The 16,074-nt window shown below is 50.8% G+C and overlaps 8 protein-coding genes across 8 annotated transcripts; 5 read left to right on the top strand and 3 right to left on the bottom strand.

Annotated features, from left to right (window-relative positions):
• Window positions 1–138: 138 nt before the first annotated feature.
• PV05_11204 (cAMP-dependent protein kinase type 2) lies at window positions 139–2,489 on the top strand. Its single transcript, XM_013454662.1, has 4 exons — window positions 139–1,188; window positions 1,241–1,494; window positions 1,543–1,917; window positions 1,974–2,489. Exons 1-4 carry the CDS (start codon window positions 562–564, stop codon window positions 1,999–2,001), a joined length of 1,284 nt encoding a protein of 427 aa, XP_013310116.1. The 5' UTR covers window positions 139–561; the 3' UTR covers window positions 2,002–2,489.
• Window positions 2,490–2,695: 206 nt separating this feature from the next.
• PV05_11203 (uncharacterized protein) lies at window positions 2,696–3,895 on the bottom strand. The gene has a single exon (XM_013454661.1). The coding sequence runs from the start codon at window positions 3,704–3,706 to the stop codon at window positions 3,281–3,283; it is 426 nt and encodes a 141-aa protein (XP_013310115.1). The 5' UTR covers window positions 3,707–3,895; the 3' UTR covers window positions 2,696–3,280.
• A 163-nt stretch (window positions 3,896–4,058) lies between these two features.
• On the top strand, window positions 4,059–5,656 carry PV05_11202 (uncharacterized protein). Its single transcript, XM_013454660.1, has 3 exons — window positions 4,059–4,324; window positions 4,377–4,814; window positions 4,866–5,656. Exons 1-3 carry the CDS (start codon window positions 4,223–4,225, stop codon window positions 5,298–5,300), a joined length of 975 nt encoding a protein of 324 aa, XP_013310114.1. The 5' UTR covers window positions 4,059–4,222; the 3' UTR covers window positions 5,301–5,656.
• A 16-nt stretch (window positions 5,657–5,672) lies between these two features.
• PV05_11201 (histone) lies at window positions 5,673–6,768 on the top strand. Its single transcript, XM_013454659.1, has 3 exons — window positions 5,673–5,963; window positions 6,131–6,376; window positions 6,428–6,768. The coding sequence occupies exons 1-3, from the start codon at window positions 5,954–5,956 to the stop codon at window positions 6,481–6,483; spliced, it is 312 nt and encodes a 103-aa protein (XP_013310113.1). The 5' UTR covers window positions 5,673–5,953; the 3' UTR covers window positions 6,484–6,768.
• Window positions 6,769–7,203: 435 nt separating this feature from the next.
• On the top strand, window positions 7,204–11,031 carry PV05_11200 (uncharacterized protein). The gene has a single exon (XM_013454658.1). It carries the CDS (start codon window positions 7,377–7,379, stop codon window positions 10,851–10,853), a length of 3,477 nt encoding a protein of 1,158 aa, XP_013310112.1. The 5' UTR covers window positions 7,204–7,376; the 3' UTR covers window positions 10,854–11,031.
• Window positions 11,032–11,209: 178 nt separating this feature from the next.
• Window positions 11,210–13,234, bottom strand: PV05_11199 (uncharacterized protein). The gene is made up of 2 exons (XM_013454657.1): window positions 13,032–13,234; window positions 11,210–12,983 (listed from the first exon to the last, which is right to left on the bottom strand). The coding sequence occupies exons 1-2, from the start codon at window positions 13,052–13,054 to the stop codon at window positions 11,960–11,962; spliced, it is 1,047 nt and encodes a 348-aa protein (XP_013310111.1). The 5' UTR covers window positions 13,055–13,234; the 3' UTR covers window positions 11,210–11,959.
• Window positions 13,235–13,370: 136 nt separating this feature from the next.
• Window positions 13,371–14,630, top strand: PV05_11198 (calmodulin). The gene is made up of 6 exons (XM_013454656.1): window positions 13,371–13,548; window positions 13,639–13,695; window positions 13,750–13,765; window positions 13,825–13,950; window positions 14,005–14,217; window positions 14,289–14,630. The coding sequence occupies exons 1-6, from the start codon at window positions 13,546–13,548 to the stop codon at window positions 14,321–14,323; spliced, it is 450 nt and encodes a 149-aa protein (XP_013310110.1). The 5' UTR covers window positions 13,371–13,545; the 3' UTR covers window positions 14,324–14,630.
• PV05_11197 (uncharacterized protein) lies at window positions 14,376–15,840 on the bottom strand. The gene is made up of 3 exons (XM_013454655.1): window positions 14,974–15,840; window positions 14,814–14,918; window positions 14,376–14,769 (listed from the first exon to the last, which is right to left on the bottom strand). Exons 1-3 carry the CDS (start codon window positions 15,740–15,742, stop codon window positions 14,675–14,677), a joined length of 969 nt encoding a protein of 322 aa, XP_013310109.1. The 5' UTR covers window positions 15,743–15,840; the 3' UTR covers window positions 14,376–14,674.
• Window positions 15,841–16,074: the final 234 nt, after the last annotated feature.

Below are 16,074 nucleotides of genomic sequence, written 5' to 3'. Positions count from 1 at the left end.
GTCTATTCGCTGCGTGTTCATAGCTCTGGTGCTATTGTAACTCTCCTGCCCTGCTCGAGTGGTCAGTGGCTGCTCCGTCGCCAATCATTGTCCGTCAACTTGCATCTCAACTCGGGCCTCTGAGAGTTCCCGTGCCAGCTGTTGTGGCAGGGCCTCGATTGACAGTTCGTCAAGCTTTCAATTGACCTGCCTACCTACCTACCGCACCTCGATCCAACTTGTTCACTTCGGTGGAACACCGTCAACAGATCGATTACTCACTCAACCTCTGCGAGTTCATATCCATCGTTTTCATGTTGTACACTATCCATTGATTGCTGCATACTCCGCCCATCGGTTGGCAGCTTATCTCCCTGCATTGCAGCTTCCAGCTCTACCGAAGCGAATCACCTCAATCGATCCTTGCTTCCTACCCCTCCTCCCCACCATCTCCTTCCCTCGTCTATTTCAAGCCCAACTGGTGAACAGGCCAGTCCAAAGGGGCCTCCGAAAACCACAGCAAATTACGCCGTTCCTAACATTCCAGTAACCAGGGAACGTGCGCTTCCCTCGGCCGTCCAAATGCCAACCTTTGGAGGTCTCCTCAAGAAGAAGAAGACCAAAGAGTCTTCGGAGGATAAATCGGCCAACAGCAGCGGGAACTACCAGCCCATTCAATACAAGTCTTCACAGAAAACTGATACGTCCTCCTCTGCACCCTCACAAGCCACCTCCAATGCACCCACTCAATCGACTGCAGGCACCACCACGACCGTGACCTCTACCCCCGACCCCACCGCCAAACAGCCTGCAAGCAACGGCGCCAACAACATGAACGTCGCCAACCTTGTCGCGCCTCCCTCGACCGGCGTGGTGGATGGTAAAGGTGCCACCAGACAAACGAAAGGCAAATACACACTGACCGACTTCGACATCAAGAGGACCCTTGGAACGGGCTCTTTTGGACGAGTGCATCTGGTCCAGTCGAAACACAACCAACGCTTCTACGCTATCAAGGTTCTGAAGAAGGCTCAGGTGGTCAAGATGAAGCAGATCGAGCATACAAACGACGAGAGAAAGATGTTGTCACGAGTCAAGCACCCGTTCCTCGTTACCCTTTGGGGCACATTCCAAGATTCCAAGAATCTGTACATGGTCATGGACTTCATTGAGGGTGGTGAGCTGTTCAGTCTGCTGCGCAAATCACAGGTAATTGGCTCCAATTGACCCGAGCCTTTCTCTGACACTGACATTGAGATAGCGCTTTCCCAACCCAGTCGCCAAATTCTATGCTGCCGAAGTGACGTTGGCCCTTGAATACCTGCACGAGCAAAACATCATCTATCGGGACCTGAAGCCGGAAAACTTATTGCTGGACAGACATGGGCATGTCAAGATCACAGACTTTGGATTTGCCAAAGACGTGCCTGATATCACATGGACATTGTGCGGCACTCCGGATTATCTTGCGCCGGAAGTTGTTGCGTCCAAGGGTTACAACAAATCTGTGGATTGGTGGGTTCTACTTTGCCGCTCACTCATCCGTCACTAACGGTTGACTAGGTGGTCGCTCGGCATCTTGATATTTGAAATGTTATGTGGCTTCACTCCTTTCTGGGACGGAGGATCGCCGGTTAAGATCTACGAAAACATTCTCAAAGGACGCGTCAAATATCCGCCCTATATTCACCACGATGCTCAGGATCTTCTTGTCCAGCTAATCACAGCAGACTTGACAAAGCGCTTGGGCAACTTGCATGGTGGCCCTGCGGAGATCAAAAATCATCCTTGGTTTGCTGAGGTAACATGGGAGAGGCTAGTAAAGAAGGACATCGATGCACCATATGTGCCACCCGTCAAAGGCGGAGCTGGTGATGCTAGTCAATTTGACAAGTATCCAGAGGAGACAGAGCAGTACGGAGCCAAGGGAGAAGATCCGTAAGTCATATCATACCCCGTCCCAGTCGATGCTCGCATGCTTACAGCTGCTCAAGGTTCGGACACTACTTCACGGACTTCTAGGCTGGTTCCCGCTGTTCGAACAATGATGGCGAAACACTGCTCAACAGCAGCTCAGGTACCAGAGGAAGAGCTGCTAAGGGAAGGGCAGATTGGTATGCATTATGCCTGCAGCAATACGTTACTCACCGCATTTTTGGGAACAATAACTGCCGCTGATTCCGTGGTACGTGTATACCAGTTTGGGCCGGCCGTCCGCTTGTGGTGGGAGTCTGCCATCATGCACCTCATTGAATTATCTGCAACGTTCCAGGCTCGTCGGTGTCGCATGTACCTGGGCTTTTCCAGGTTGTGGAAGTGGAAGGTTGTTGTGGAAGGGTGATGTCCAGCAATGGACTGATATTGGTGACTCCAAGGGAGTTTGTAGTGTACACGATGAGACGACAAGCCCTGAAAAGTGACGAGATCCAGACTGGTCTGTTGCTCTCGGAGCGCCCCTGTGCTTCTGTGCTAGTCTGCATAACAAAGAAATGAAGTCCTTACCTAACTAATGTTCAGCTTTTGCATGGTCTATATGAATCACTTTTGTTCCCCATTGCCAACAATATGACATATGTCTTTCTGTTAACGTGTAAGTCCTGGGCTCTGTGGCTGTCTTTTGCGTGGTATGCCCAGTAGCTCATCAGCTCATCAACCTGGAGATATCGATGGAGGAGGAGTGAATGCACAAATGCGTGCTAGAAATGAGACTATCGTCCTGGCGACAATGTTAGAGAAGAGACTGTCATTTTGTTGTTTTCGGTTACTCTGTCTCGAATATAGTACAAGTCGTCGGAGCGACATCAATCCAAGATGCACAGTCATGGTACATGGGTTTCCGTCTCGTCTATCCCTGCATATGCCAGAACATCCGATCTCAGTCACAAGCCTCAGTCACAAGACCTCTCCCTCGATGTTTGAACAACAAAACAGAACTGTCAGGGCCTGATTATGACTGGGTGCTGCAAGCTCGGGTAGCCGTCATCGTGGTAGGAGTAGACGGCTTGGGCACAAGTTTGACCTTTGCCAGACTAAGTGTAAGTGGGGAGAAGTGTCGAACGGGATTGGGCCTGTGGATGGCATTCCCAAGACGCTGTCCTCGGGCGTCAAGTAAATCCTCGACCCTTAACATGCACTCAAGCCATGGACTCGACTGGCAATGCTCTAACACCTTTTTTCCTTCGCACCCACACGTCTCCAGCCCAGCTTCCAATCCCAGTCCAGTCGACTGACCAACTTATCGGTTGACCTCATCAGGTTACAGCACGCAATGCCCTGGAGTCGCCTGTCTGGGACGTCATATTTAAAACAACTCCTTTCCAGCCGGCCCTGCCGTCGCATTTCCGACCATCGACGCACCTTCTTTCTGCATTCTTGTCACGTAGCTACGGTGAACCACGTTCCAACCGTCGAAGTACTTCTCCATACAGGCTGTGAGGCACTTGTGTTCGGACGATGAGAGCGAGGAGCCCGGAGGGTTTGGTATACAATGGTCAAAGCAGTTTTCGTTGACTTTGGCGATCAGGTACCGTGCATTAGCGACGGCGCTTTGTTGGGTGATGGCTGTCTGGATGCTTTGAAGGGTGGCACTGCCGGAGGGGCTGGCAGCGGTTGGCAGAGGCGAGCCGAATGGTGACGAAGAAGGCGAAGAGGAATCTGAGGATGAAGATGAGGAGGAAGAGGAAGATGACGAAGAGGAGGAACCGCCAAAGAGGCCACCGAACGCCATGCTGATATATTCGACGAGGAGGATTGAGGTAGAAGGTGTGAACCGAGGTGATGAGTCTCTTGCCTGTATTATATCGTCCAATCTGCGGGGTATGGACGATTCGGACAAGTCGAAGATACGGTGAACAAGTAGGTAAGGTGGTTTCGGCGTCGACTGTGATCGTTATGGCTGTAGATTCAAGCTTCGAGAAACGAAGAGCATGCAGAGCCTCAAAAGATTTCGTTTGCGTAACAGAGTCGGCTGGATCTAAAACGGAAGGTGTTGCGGGCTACTTTCAAGGCATTGGAGGCGTGTCCAGGGGATTGTCTCGTCTCTCCGCAATAACGACTGGCCGCATTTTATTTGTTGGCGGCATCATTCACTAAACTGGACACGCTGGTAAACTCCTGGCCTGCAGCTGCACATTTTCAGGTGGTGAAGTGTCTGTGAACAATAGTGCCATGCAGGGTCTGTGATCTTCGTTTCTTGTATTCTATTGCAATATTAGGAGTCTGTACCTTGGGGCCCGGTCGCAAGATGTGGATCTCCAGTGCCTGGTCATCAGTATGGCTGCTGGCTGCATGTGCAGTCGGTGTGCGAGGGGCTGTCGAGGCAGACTCCTCTATGAAGAGTATTCCTGTGAGTTCGTCTCCGCGTTTGTGGTATGTCGTATTGACCATGGTTCGCCCAGCTGCGCACGCACAGTCTGGCACCTCCATACCTTGACTCCGACATGTCAAGTCGATGGTTCGACTTTGGCGGCGACACCATAATACGAACAGACCAGTACATTCGATTAGCATCAGATTTACCTTCACAATCTGGCTGGCTCTTCTCCAGAATACCACTCACCGCGACGAATTGGGAGATTGAATTTGAGTTCTCAATAGAGGGGAAGGGACATCTACATGGCGACGGATTTGCTCTATGGGTCACAAAAGAGAGAGCTCAGCCAGGTCCAGTGTTTGGACATGCCGATAGATTCGAGGGACTAGGACTGTTCTTCGACACATACAAGAACAACCGACCTGGCGTTGTGTTCCCCTATGTGATGGCTATGATGGGAGATGGCAAAACCACCTATGATTCCGCGAATGATGGCAAAGCCAATGAGATCGGAGGATGTTCGGTGAGGCAGAGTGCAAAGAGATGGCAGGATGTTAGCTGACCAAAAGACCAGGCTCGAGGACTGCGCGGCGCTTCGATCCCGACCAAAGCGAAACTGACTTATTTCCAAGACAAGTCGCTGTCACTGCAACTACAATACAAGGCCACAGACTCGTGGATCGATTGTTTCAGCTTGGAATCGACCGCAGATGTACCTCTGAAGATGCCTAACACTGCCTATCTCGGTTTCAGCGCCCATACTGGCGAGTTGTCGGACAATTTCGACATTATCAGCGTAGAGACGAGGAACTTGTACAACCCTGTGGCCGCGAACACAGGCAGGGCTCAAGCCGCCGCTGCTAGAGCCAGCGGACGAGGGAGACCCGATAAGAAGAAGGGTGGATGGGGATGGTTTTTCTTCAAGGTGCTGTTGTTTGGTGGCCTTGTGGGTGGCGCTTACGTCGGATACAACAAGTACAAGCAAAAACAGCGGTACAGTGGATTCTAGACGCTTCCTTGGCTGAGGGCAATAGCAGGCAAAAAGCGCATGTGTACCATCAAGCATCAGCAGAAAATTGACTGCCGAGCTGATAGCGAGGAAAGGGCTTTGTGTCACACTTGTCTGACATGCAGCACCACGTCTTTCCCAGTAGGCTGCTATTGTGAAGCTGTTCAGCTACTCTGATCAGTGTGAGATAGTACAGCATGTTCAAAGAACATCATGCGCAAGTGTGTGGGTATGTACCTTGGGTATTACTCCATGTTCTGTATTAGCCTTGCATCACATGATCGTCATCACATTAGCGCGACTGATCTTCCAAGGCTATCTGCAGATTTAATAACCACCAATCAAAGCAATGCAACAATTCACCCTTCCAAAGTGTCTGATTCCATGCTTGTTTCTCGCACTTCTTTTGCCTGGCCTTTTCTGCCTTGGATCATTGATTCCCGCCAAGCCCCAATTGATCTCTCTTATTGTCAACCTCTTTCTTTCGCTTATATTCCCCCATTCCTCCTTCCCGTTTTCTGCCTTTTGTCTTCTCCCTCCTTTTCTCACCTCTTAAGCTTCACTCCACCACCTTTCAGCTCTGCATATCATCAACAAACCATCAACAACTTGTCCAAGTTTCAACTCTTCATCTCTCAAACACTTTCATCAACATGACTGGACGTAAGTGATATCCTCTAGCTGCTCTTTATTCAATTATCGTCGTCGCGACGCTGTTGCACCCCCTCGTCGTCCTGACTGCGCGACTTGACGGCCCCACGCCACTTCACCTCAACAACATACAATCATTCAAATTCATGCAACAGTTTGCTAACATCTCTCTCCCACAGGCGGCAAAGGTGGCAAGGGCCTCGGCAAGGGTGGTGCTAAGCGTCACCGAAAGATTCTTCGCGACAACATCCAGGGTATCACCAAGCCTGCCATCAGACGTCTCGCTCGTCGTGGTGGTGTCAAGCGTATCTCTGCCATGATCTACGAAGAGACTCGCGGTGTCCTCAAGTCCTTCCTTGAATCAGTCATTCGTGACGCCGTCACCTATACCGAACATGCAAAGAGAAAGACCGTCACCTCTCTCGGTAAGTTCGACACGTATAATACGAGTGTGGAACAGGCTAACAATGACTCAGATGTCGTCTACGCTCTCAAGCGACAGGGCAGAACTCTCTACGGTTTCGGTGGCTAGACTTGTTCGCACAAGCATCACCTCGAATTGTCTTATCACATATGGCTATGGTTTTATGGAGCTTACGGAATGATGAAACGGCGCATGGGTCTTGTATTCAGAACAATTGACATTGGTTTTGATGGGTACACAGGGGAGATTTGTGTTTTGCTCAGGAAAGATGCAGCCATCAAGGTGGAACTGAGTCCTTTTCTGATAGAACCTCTTACCACAAAGAAAGACACATGGTCTATTGTGACTGCAGTAGACCTCAATTGAAATGAATCAATCGCACTGCAATCCAGATTTATCCTCTTCCTTTTAGTCACATAACTTCTTAGAAATGGACGGTCAGTGTGAAGCTGACTTCGATGGCAATTCTCCCCTTCACAGCCTGGAAGGTACCTATTTTGTCAGGCAGCGAGGCAGGGAGGCGGGCACGCGGATAGGCTTTCATAAGGTACCGCCCAACCAAGCAAGGCGAATGGCGGTTCCCAGAGCCTGCAATATTGTGAATCAGCTTTCCCAAGGAATCCAGTGTCTGTCCAAACACAACCCAAGGCAACAGAATTCTTTGCAGACTAGAATTGTGGCTGGAGCCAGTCAGACGATGCGGCTGACTTCGGTTTCCAGGCGTCCTCGTTTCTGAGTCCGGATGTGGCGAAGCTTACCTCGAATCGGAACTCAGGCAACAGGAATTCCTGGGACTTCGATATACGCGGCCTTCGCTCACCCCGCGCTCTTTGTCCGCCCCCAATCGTAACACTTGATCACCAAACCACAGCCTGAACAGCGCTGTGTGTTGTCTACATAGTTCTTGCTCGAGTATATTGACATGTTGCACCTAAAATGAAGAAGCCCATCCAAGACTAAACACTACCATCGGGCGCCGCACCAACACTGCACGAGTCAATATGTTTGCACGCCGCGGCACTCGGCTGCAAGGCCTGTCCAAATTGTATTCCGATGCCAAACAGTCATATGAGAATACCAGAGTCAGCCCGGCCGTCGCAAATATCACAGAATCACCCGAACTTAAGGAATTACGGCGTGGCTTCCAGATTCAACAGGATAGATTGCTGGCTTGGGGCTTGCACTGGGCCGACAATGGCCCTCCTGACTCCAAACATGCGGATGTCGATATCGACAAGAAGATCAATGAAGCAGGATTGGGTGACGTGGTCAGCAGCGTTATTACCGAGATTCAGGGAATCACCGACGAGATCAGACGGATGGGGGATCGTGGAAGACGATCCGAAAAGAACCTGGCGGCTCTGAGAGACCCCGAGTGGACCGTTCACGAGATTCGAACACGAAAGTCATTACTCGTTCGACTGACCGAGTGCCTCGACCTTCTCTACAGTCTGGAAGAGACAAGGGCAGCGGACGAGAAGGCAGATGCCAAAAGACAAAAGCACGCGCACCAGTCTTCCGAAGCTACAGCCAACACCGACGTCTACGATCACCCTCTTCATATCGACTTCGGAAGCCTGGAATTCAATGATTATACTTCGCAAGCAGCAGATCCTCCACCCTATGATCCCTCCAGTGGTGCGGCTTCTATCAAAGAGAGGTCGACGGCTTATTACCGTGCTGCATCACAGTCTGTCTTGGTCGATTACCTTCCGGCCGACACTCCTTTGTACATTATCGGAAGCGCCGATGATGTATTCGAGGTTCACGAACTTGGTGAAGAACTCTGTAAGAACATATCATTGTCATGGTGCGGCCACCTCAGACTCCTGGGCTTCACCGTCAATCCTGCCGGGCCACGTTGCGCCATGGTCTATGCCTTGCCAGAAGGCCATGACCACCAAACCTTACAGCAACATCGGACCTTGAGCTCTCTCATCACTGCGACAGCAAGCGACCTTAGTCAGGATGCTGTGCAACCACCTTTAGAGGATCGCTTTCGACTGGCTTACAATCTGGCATTGTCAATCATGGGTTATTTCGCCCATGGTGAAACACATCAGCACATAAATGGCAGCAACTTCCTCATTTTGGGCTCGAGCGAGCATATGCATCGCACCAAGTCACCCAAGGAGATGAGATCTCCATATCTGCTACAGTCTTGTCAGGACTTCCTGTCACAATCAGAAACGTCCGAGTCCTTCGCAACCCATATTTACAGACATCCGGAACACGACGCTCGTGCTTCAGAAGTCGTTCCTGCCTATGACATCTATAGTCTTGGACTATTGTTGCTAGAAATCGGTCTGTGGATGCCTCTTTCCAGGTTTTGGAAACCAAAGTACAACCGCACATTGTTCATGGACAGGATGCGGAGGATATATTCGCCTAAGCTAGCCTCCAAGTGTGGAAGCAGGTATATGCGTGTCGTCAAAAGGTGTTTGGAGGCACCAGCAGAATTGCAATTCAGAAACAACTATGAGGATGCTGGATCATTCCTGTTGCAAGTTCTCAAAGACCTGCAGCAATGCTGTGCACTGGACGAGAATCCGCCTCCGCCTTCCGATATCGAGACCTTCGAGTTGTTATTGATCGAGCAAATGTACAAGGCGGAAACAAAAGCCGATGAGGAGAAAGCCAAGGCCAAAAGTGCAGACTTTGAAATCAAACCACCGCTGCCGAAAAGAGCACTGTCGAAACGCAAAATAGATACCATTCAGCAGCCGCCCGAGCCGGTCGAGACTTCTTTGCGCAAGTGGCCCCAAGTCGACATCCCGCAGGAAGACCTTGATCAATGGAACACGGCTCTGATGCCGAAATTGGGCAGAATACTGCAAAATGCCCTGAAAGATTCCCCAGAGTCATGCAGCTTGAGTCTGATGATGTTTGGCTCCACGCCAGAGAAAGCAAGGACCACAATATGCGTACAGTGTCCTCAGGTCAACAAAGTCCGCGACATTTTGAGACAGGGCTTAAAGTTGAAGAAAGGTTGGGGTCTTGTTCTGCTCAACGGCGAAGTTAAGAGAAGTGGTAAGAGGAAAAGTGCCAAACGATCGGGCTACAATTCCAGACGCCAAAGCTCCAAAGTACTAGCACGAAAACCACGCGAGCAAAAGTTCCAACAGTATCCTTCGAACGGCGCGAGTATCGGTGCCTACAAGGACAACGAGCACCTGCCGCCAGTGTCGTTCGGCGGAACCATCCTCGTCGACGGCGAGCCGTTTGGAATGACAGTGCACCATATGCTTGACGTCCCCAGCGACGATGAAGAAGATGATAAACCCATCATCCGCGAGCAGCCAAGACGATCCGCAGGCCACCGAACAATTCCGGGACAATTTGATACCTCCGCTGATGTCAGCCAGATGGACTCCGAAGACGACCTTTCACGATTTTCCGATCTGGAAATATCCGACGACGAGTTTGACGGCAGCGATGATGAAAGCCAAGCCAGTACAATCCGCCCCGACTATTCTATCATGGACGCCGATGGAAACGAGTTCTGGTTTCTAGAGGACTCAACACCCGAACTAGACGACGACGAAGGTTCTGATGACGACGATGTATCGTCCTCATCGAGTGATGATGTCGATGATGCAGCGAGTATTGGCGATAAGATTGGCGTTGCGCCCTATTCGGACGACGACTTCTGCGTGACGCAGCCGGCTATTGATGATGTTGACGAGGACTTCTTTCCTAACGAAGAAGACCGTGACGATGATCATCTGGCGAGTCATTCGTTCGGGTACGTCTTTGCTAGTAGCGGGATAAGACGTGTCATCCGCGGCGAGATGAAGCACGAAGTTGACTGGGCGCTGATTAAGGTGCATGAAGAGAGGTTGAAAGTTGACAATGCGATGCCAGAGAAGATGACTACAACTTCCTCGACATCTGCGAAGGCGGGGCCGAAAGGTGCAAGCACGGACACATCTACAGGCACGGCGAATCAGCAACCTGTCTTGACCAAGATCATGCCGTTGGCCAAGCTGCCTGGACTGCAAGTTCACTGTCGCGGGCGGTCGAGCGGGTTCAAGAAGGGCCGGATATCGCAGGCCATGGCACTGGTCAAGATGCATGGGCGCCAGTCGTTTTCGATATCATGGTGCGTCGAGGGCGGGTTTGGTGTGCCCGGCGACAGTGGCGCGTGGGTGTACGATCCGATCTCCGGCGGCCTGTGTGGACATGTCCTTGCATGGGGCGAAAGGAGTAAGACGGCGTACATTGCGCCGATGGAGGTGCTGTTTGAGGATATCAGGGGACGATTGGGCGCGCAGTGTGTCGAGTTGCCGGTCCCAGGGGCCTTGAGAATGAGTGTTGGTGCTAGACAGAAGGATGCGGGGATTGTTATTGAGACCAGCACGGCGTGTCAGGGTGATGGTGGCACGGATGGTGGTAATCTCGCGGAGAAGTTGAGACGGCTGAAGATCGAGAAGGAGACGACGATGAGGACGTTGGTGATGGCAGGGCCTGTTTCGTGATTGTGAGCATGAACTACCTAGTTACTTAGAGCGTGCATTGGTGTTGGTGTTCTTGTCTAGCGCCTCGATGCTGGTTTACGATTGTGCTTGCACCGTACCTCGATGAGGGCTGGCCGGGCACCCAATACCACCTTGATACCAATTGATATAGTCTTCTTTTCCTTACAATGCTAGCAGGTCTTTTGTTCTAACCTGACCTAGACGCATTTGGTGACACGGTACGACGATGTGGCACTTCAAGCAAAGTAAGGAGCGTAGAATGTGCAGGAGTAAAGTATGGGGGTATTTTCGGAGAGAGATTTTATCATGAAGTTTGACCCTTGTCAGGGTAGCAGCAATGATACAAGAGTATTCATATAGGCATTAAAAGTACAGAGACTGGATAATTCTATCGAGAAATTCCGCTCTAAATGCAAGTCCTCACTCTCGTCCTTGCTTGTCATTGATCCTGAAGCCCTGAGTATGCGATGTACAACATCGGTCGGGCCAAAGAACTGTGCGACCTCAGCTCTCGCTAGTATTCCTTAGTAGGAAGTCCAAAAGTCCCTACTGCTCAGCCTTTGGCGGAAAGAGCAACAGAGTTTCTGATCCTTTTTCACTTGACCTTTCTTTTGATCCCGACCCTGTTGTCGTAAGCTTGAATCGATGTGGAAGGGAGATGTGTCCCAGTTCAATATCCGATAACCCAGCTGGGACCTGGGCGGGAGAGACGCCGTGAAGAGGGACTTCTAGTCAGAAAAAGACATTCAGCTGTGTGTACAGCGATGGCCTTCCAAGTCGGCACTCTAGAGTAGTTGAGGTTTCAATGGGCTGCGGATACATCTGGACGCGGCTGGTGGAGCGCCCGAGCTCGCGCAGATCCGCAATGGATGAAGTCCCTCTAGTATGCCCTTTGTCAGCACCATCCTCGGGTACTTGATGCAAGGTATGCCGATCGATGAAGCCAATGTGAAGCCGTCGAATGCTCCCTTCCCGAGCTGACTGGTGTAAAAAGCTTTGGTATATCGTCTGTCTCTGGGGTGATCTTGGCCGTCGAGGGTGACAGCGCTTAGGTCTGTGGAAGGAGGGGATGGTCGGTGTCAAAGAAAGTCGTTTAGCCCGCTAGTCTAGGGTGGATTTGCTGGCTGAGCAGGAGGAGCAGGTGGTGTTACCGATGATCGCTTCTTGGGTTTGAATAGCAGTAGGATAAACATGCCAACGACCAGCAAGAAAAGAAGCAGAAGGATTTTTCGTTTCGTGTTGCGGCGTTGATAATTCGTGGCTACAATGAGCTCTTTCTCGGCGCCCTTTACATCGACTGCCATGCGCTCAACATTGTAGTCAATCCGGTCCAGCATAGTGCCTTGATCGATAACCATTGCTTGCAAATCACGGAAAATGTCGGCCAATTCGATGATACCTTTAGCAATGTCGTTGATCTCGTGTTCCCTCTGAGCAATGGCAGCGTCATTGTTTCTCAAGCGCTTCTGTGCGGTTTGTTGTAGTGTCGACTGACTGATCCTTTTGTCCACCTCGGACTCCATTAACGCTGGATCGGCATATGGGTTCTGCACAGGAGTGGAAGATCGTCCTATCGGTGATTCAAAGCCTCCTAGTGCACGGAGTTTGTTCAAATAGGTGCTTTGCTTCTTCCGAAACGTGGCACTGACTTCTTGAACTCTCGATGCGAGAGCAGTTTGGATGTTTTGTGCCATGACCTCGTCTCCCTTCTGAAGATTGCCTGTCTGCTTCGCCTCTGTGACCATACCTTCGATTCGCTTAATAGCCTTTTGACATTGCTGAAAGCCTCTCGTGATCTCCGTGGTCAAGCGCTCGATCTCTCGTTCCTCCTGCGCCTTGACAGACTCGTCGTCAAACCCCGGTAGAACGTGTTTAGAATGGAGCTTTTCCAGCTTAGACGCTTTGAGCGTTATGTCCTTGAGAATATCGTTGATCTCATCTTGCACATCGATCCAGCGAGGTGGAAGCAGATCCATCTCTATAACAGCGTCGCCATCATTGTCGTATGCCCCAGCGGACATAAGACCTCTTGTCTCCTCGGAACCCTGATCGGCGAAGCCATTGGAAGCAGCTGGATACCTGGGTCTTTTGGCAGGATGATGTGCGTAAGAGTGTCGGTATGAAATGTATCTAAACACTGGTCAGTAGGGTCTTGCTTGGAGGGAAATGATGCAGTACAGATTGGTACGATCTCTCCACATCTTCAAAGCCCCGGGAATGCTCAACGACTCATGTGCAAGAGTCGATTCTTGAGTGGATTTGACCAGCAATGGCTATCATGCTGATGATTGAGAGCGTCTGATCGGAGCTATGCTGAACTCATGTGCTGTATGTACACGCAGTTTGACTGGCATTGCAATGACAAGTTGTCGTTTCCCCGGAGCATTGGCAACTGGCCTGCGCGACAGGCTACCGGAGGATTGGTTATTGGGAGAGCACGGCAAAAGGAAGAATGATTTTCCGAGCTGGTGATCGTCCCGCATCGTTCGTCCATTGCGTTTGACTGCAAGGGGCCAAGTTTAGTCCAACTCACTGGCGACCTGCATTTCAACTTACGCTGTTCTTCAGCTACTGTCATAATACACCTTTCCTCACCACAAAACCACCTAGAGACCTTCTTGCACCCGTTGAAAATTGACCGATCCCTGCGACTCGACCACCTTAAGCGACCCTCCTTTACAAGACTTCCACCATGGTACGCGTGGCTTTCAAGTACTCCAGATTGTGGTTGCGATTGTGAAACACTTCGTTTGTTTCTCAGGAACTAACACAAGGCAATCTGCAGGCTGATTCCCTAACCGAAGAACAAGTCTCTGAATTCAAGGAGGCGTTCTCTCTCTTCGTAAGTTACACCTTCTACTCCTCTGTCTAGTTGCAAAGCTGACACGCTGTACAGGACAAGGATGGCGATGGTATGTTGCGCTCATGACGGACGAACTCCAGCGAAACCGGGGACTGATAACTATTGCAGGCCAGATCACAACAAAAGAGCTGGGGACTGTCATGAGGTCACTGGGCCAAAATCCCTCCGAATCTGAACTGCAAGACATGATCAACGAAGTGGATGCAGACAACAATGGCACGATTGATTTCCCAGGTACGAGGCGGAGTGCAGCTTTCTCACACCCTGCATTGGCTTAATAGACTGCAGAATTCTTGACGATGATGGCCCGCAAAATGAAGGACACCGACTCTGAGGAGGAAATTCGAGAGGCGTTCAAGGTGTTCGATCGCGATAACAATGGCTTCATTTCAGCAGCTGAACTCCGTCATGTCATGACTTCAATCGGCGAAAAACTCACAGACGATGAAGTCGACGAAATGATTCGGGAGGCTGACCAAGATGGCGACGGCCGCATTGACTGTCAGTTAAGACCTCCTCTCCGTCCTCCTGAGTCTGGCATCCAGGAACAGGCCAACGCTGATTTTTACCAGACAACGAATTCGTACAATTGATGATGCAGAAATGAGTGATGACAGTCAACCGAGATGTGCAGCACAAAGCTTCAGGAAGTTTAGAGCGGATGGAAGGATCGAATATTTCGCTACCAATATTGAAGGCAGGAGCAGCACCTGCTCCGCTATCATAGAACCACAGGGGTCGTCAAGCAGAGAGCTTGCCTAGCCAGCAGAAGAGACCATCAGAGCCAATCCTATTCGTATCTCCGCCGCTTCCCTTCGTGGCCTCTTGGATCCATATCACATCGGATTCGTTTACACATTCATGGGTATCCTAGGTGGTCGTAATGTTGACAGCATTGTTTTCGTGCAGCAGCATAGCTATCTCGCAAATTGTGAGAGTACATCGTGGCCAGCCGGTTTCAATGAGACTTGAGCCAGTCGAGCATCTGTTTCAAGGCTGATGCTTGTGCCTCTCTGATTGCAGGTGAATTGTAGTCTCCGTAAACAGCAAAACCTGGATAGTCAGCGTGTTTTCTTCGAACGTGCCTTCTGACTCACCATGCGGCACATTAGAGTACGTCTTGATCTCATGTTCAACATTGCTCGTCGCGAAATGCTTTCTTCCATCCTCAAGGATCTCCTCGGGGAACAGTGGATCGTTCTCTGTTGAATAATTAGCTGAGGCTGGTGAACTAGACAAGAGTAACGCAAAACTTACCGACACAAACCATCGTCAACGGAGCCTTGACGGCCTTCAAATCATCTCGAGTCACAAGCGTTGCATGAGCGGCAGCGCCCGCCTTGATCAATGGTCCTTGCTGGGCCATGCCCGCTTCTTCATCCTTTGCGGCTTGACCTGCCATTACGGAATCGGGATGCGCGCCAGCAAGCATGATTGCGTATTTACCACCGAAGCAATATCCGACACAGTAGATGCCTTCCCCATGTGCTACAGCGTCCGCATACTCGGCTTTCGCTGCTTCAATGACCTTCAATATGATCGGCATGACTTTCTCCGGGGTCTGCCGCGCCAGCCACATATCGACGAGGAATGACTTCGCCGTTTCCGCTGCCCTCAGCTTGAACTGCTCGAGGATGCCTGGATTCTCTTCCGGGGCCGTAGCCTTCGAATTGGGTGCAGAGTCTCCCTTGAATTGGTCTGGCATGATCACCACGAAGCCTTCAGCCGCATACATATCGGCTTGAACCTGGTTGTTGATCGAGCGCACGCCCGTTCCGGCAGTGAGGAGCAGCAGCAACTTGGCGGGAGAGTTGGGATAGTCGGCCGGTTTGGAAATGTAGACGTCAATGTCTCCAAACTTGGACATTTCGCCTGATGGCTGGCGATTGTCCGGGTTTGGTCTGTCTGTAAGGCAGTGCTCGCCCATGCTTGCGCCAGTCTGGGTTTTGGAGTCTTGGGACGAGATTGCGGAGGGTTCCATGGCGTCGGATTCCGGGGCCTTGGTTGCTAGTTCTGGGTCAGACATGGCTGGAGATATGGGTTCCGAATATGCGTCGTTAGTGTCTTCTCGAGAACGACTTGCGATGTCCCAACGTCACGTTTGAGGGTCATTGAAGGTCGAACTGAACGCCAGTTGAGTGCCAGCATACCACACTCGCGCAGTAGGTCTGGATAACATCTGTTTTCGGAATCAATCAGGCGCCGCTTTAATTGCTGTGGCCTTACTCGATCCGCTTCCTCGTAGATTTATACTTAGCAATTGATTTATAAGTGTCAGGACATATCATTCTTCTTTTATTCTACTCGTAGAATGGGTCGACTAACACGGTAAGTCTATCGTTCTATGAGAATGTGTTC

The sequence above is a fragment of the Exophiala xenobiotica genome (genome assembly GCF_000835505.1).
Source record: "Exophiala xenobiotica strain CBS 118157 unplaced genomic scaffold supercont1.7, whole genome shotgun sequence".
Taxonomy (NCBI): domain Eukaryota; kingdom Fungi; phylum Ascomycota; class Eurotiomycetes; order Chaetothyriales; family Herpotrichiellaceae; genus Exophiala; species Exophiala xenobiotica.
This window is presented reverse-complemented; position numbering and strand designations above follow the sequence as displayed.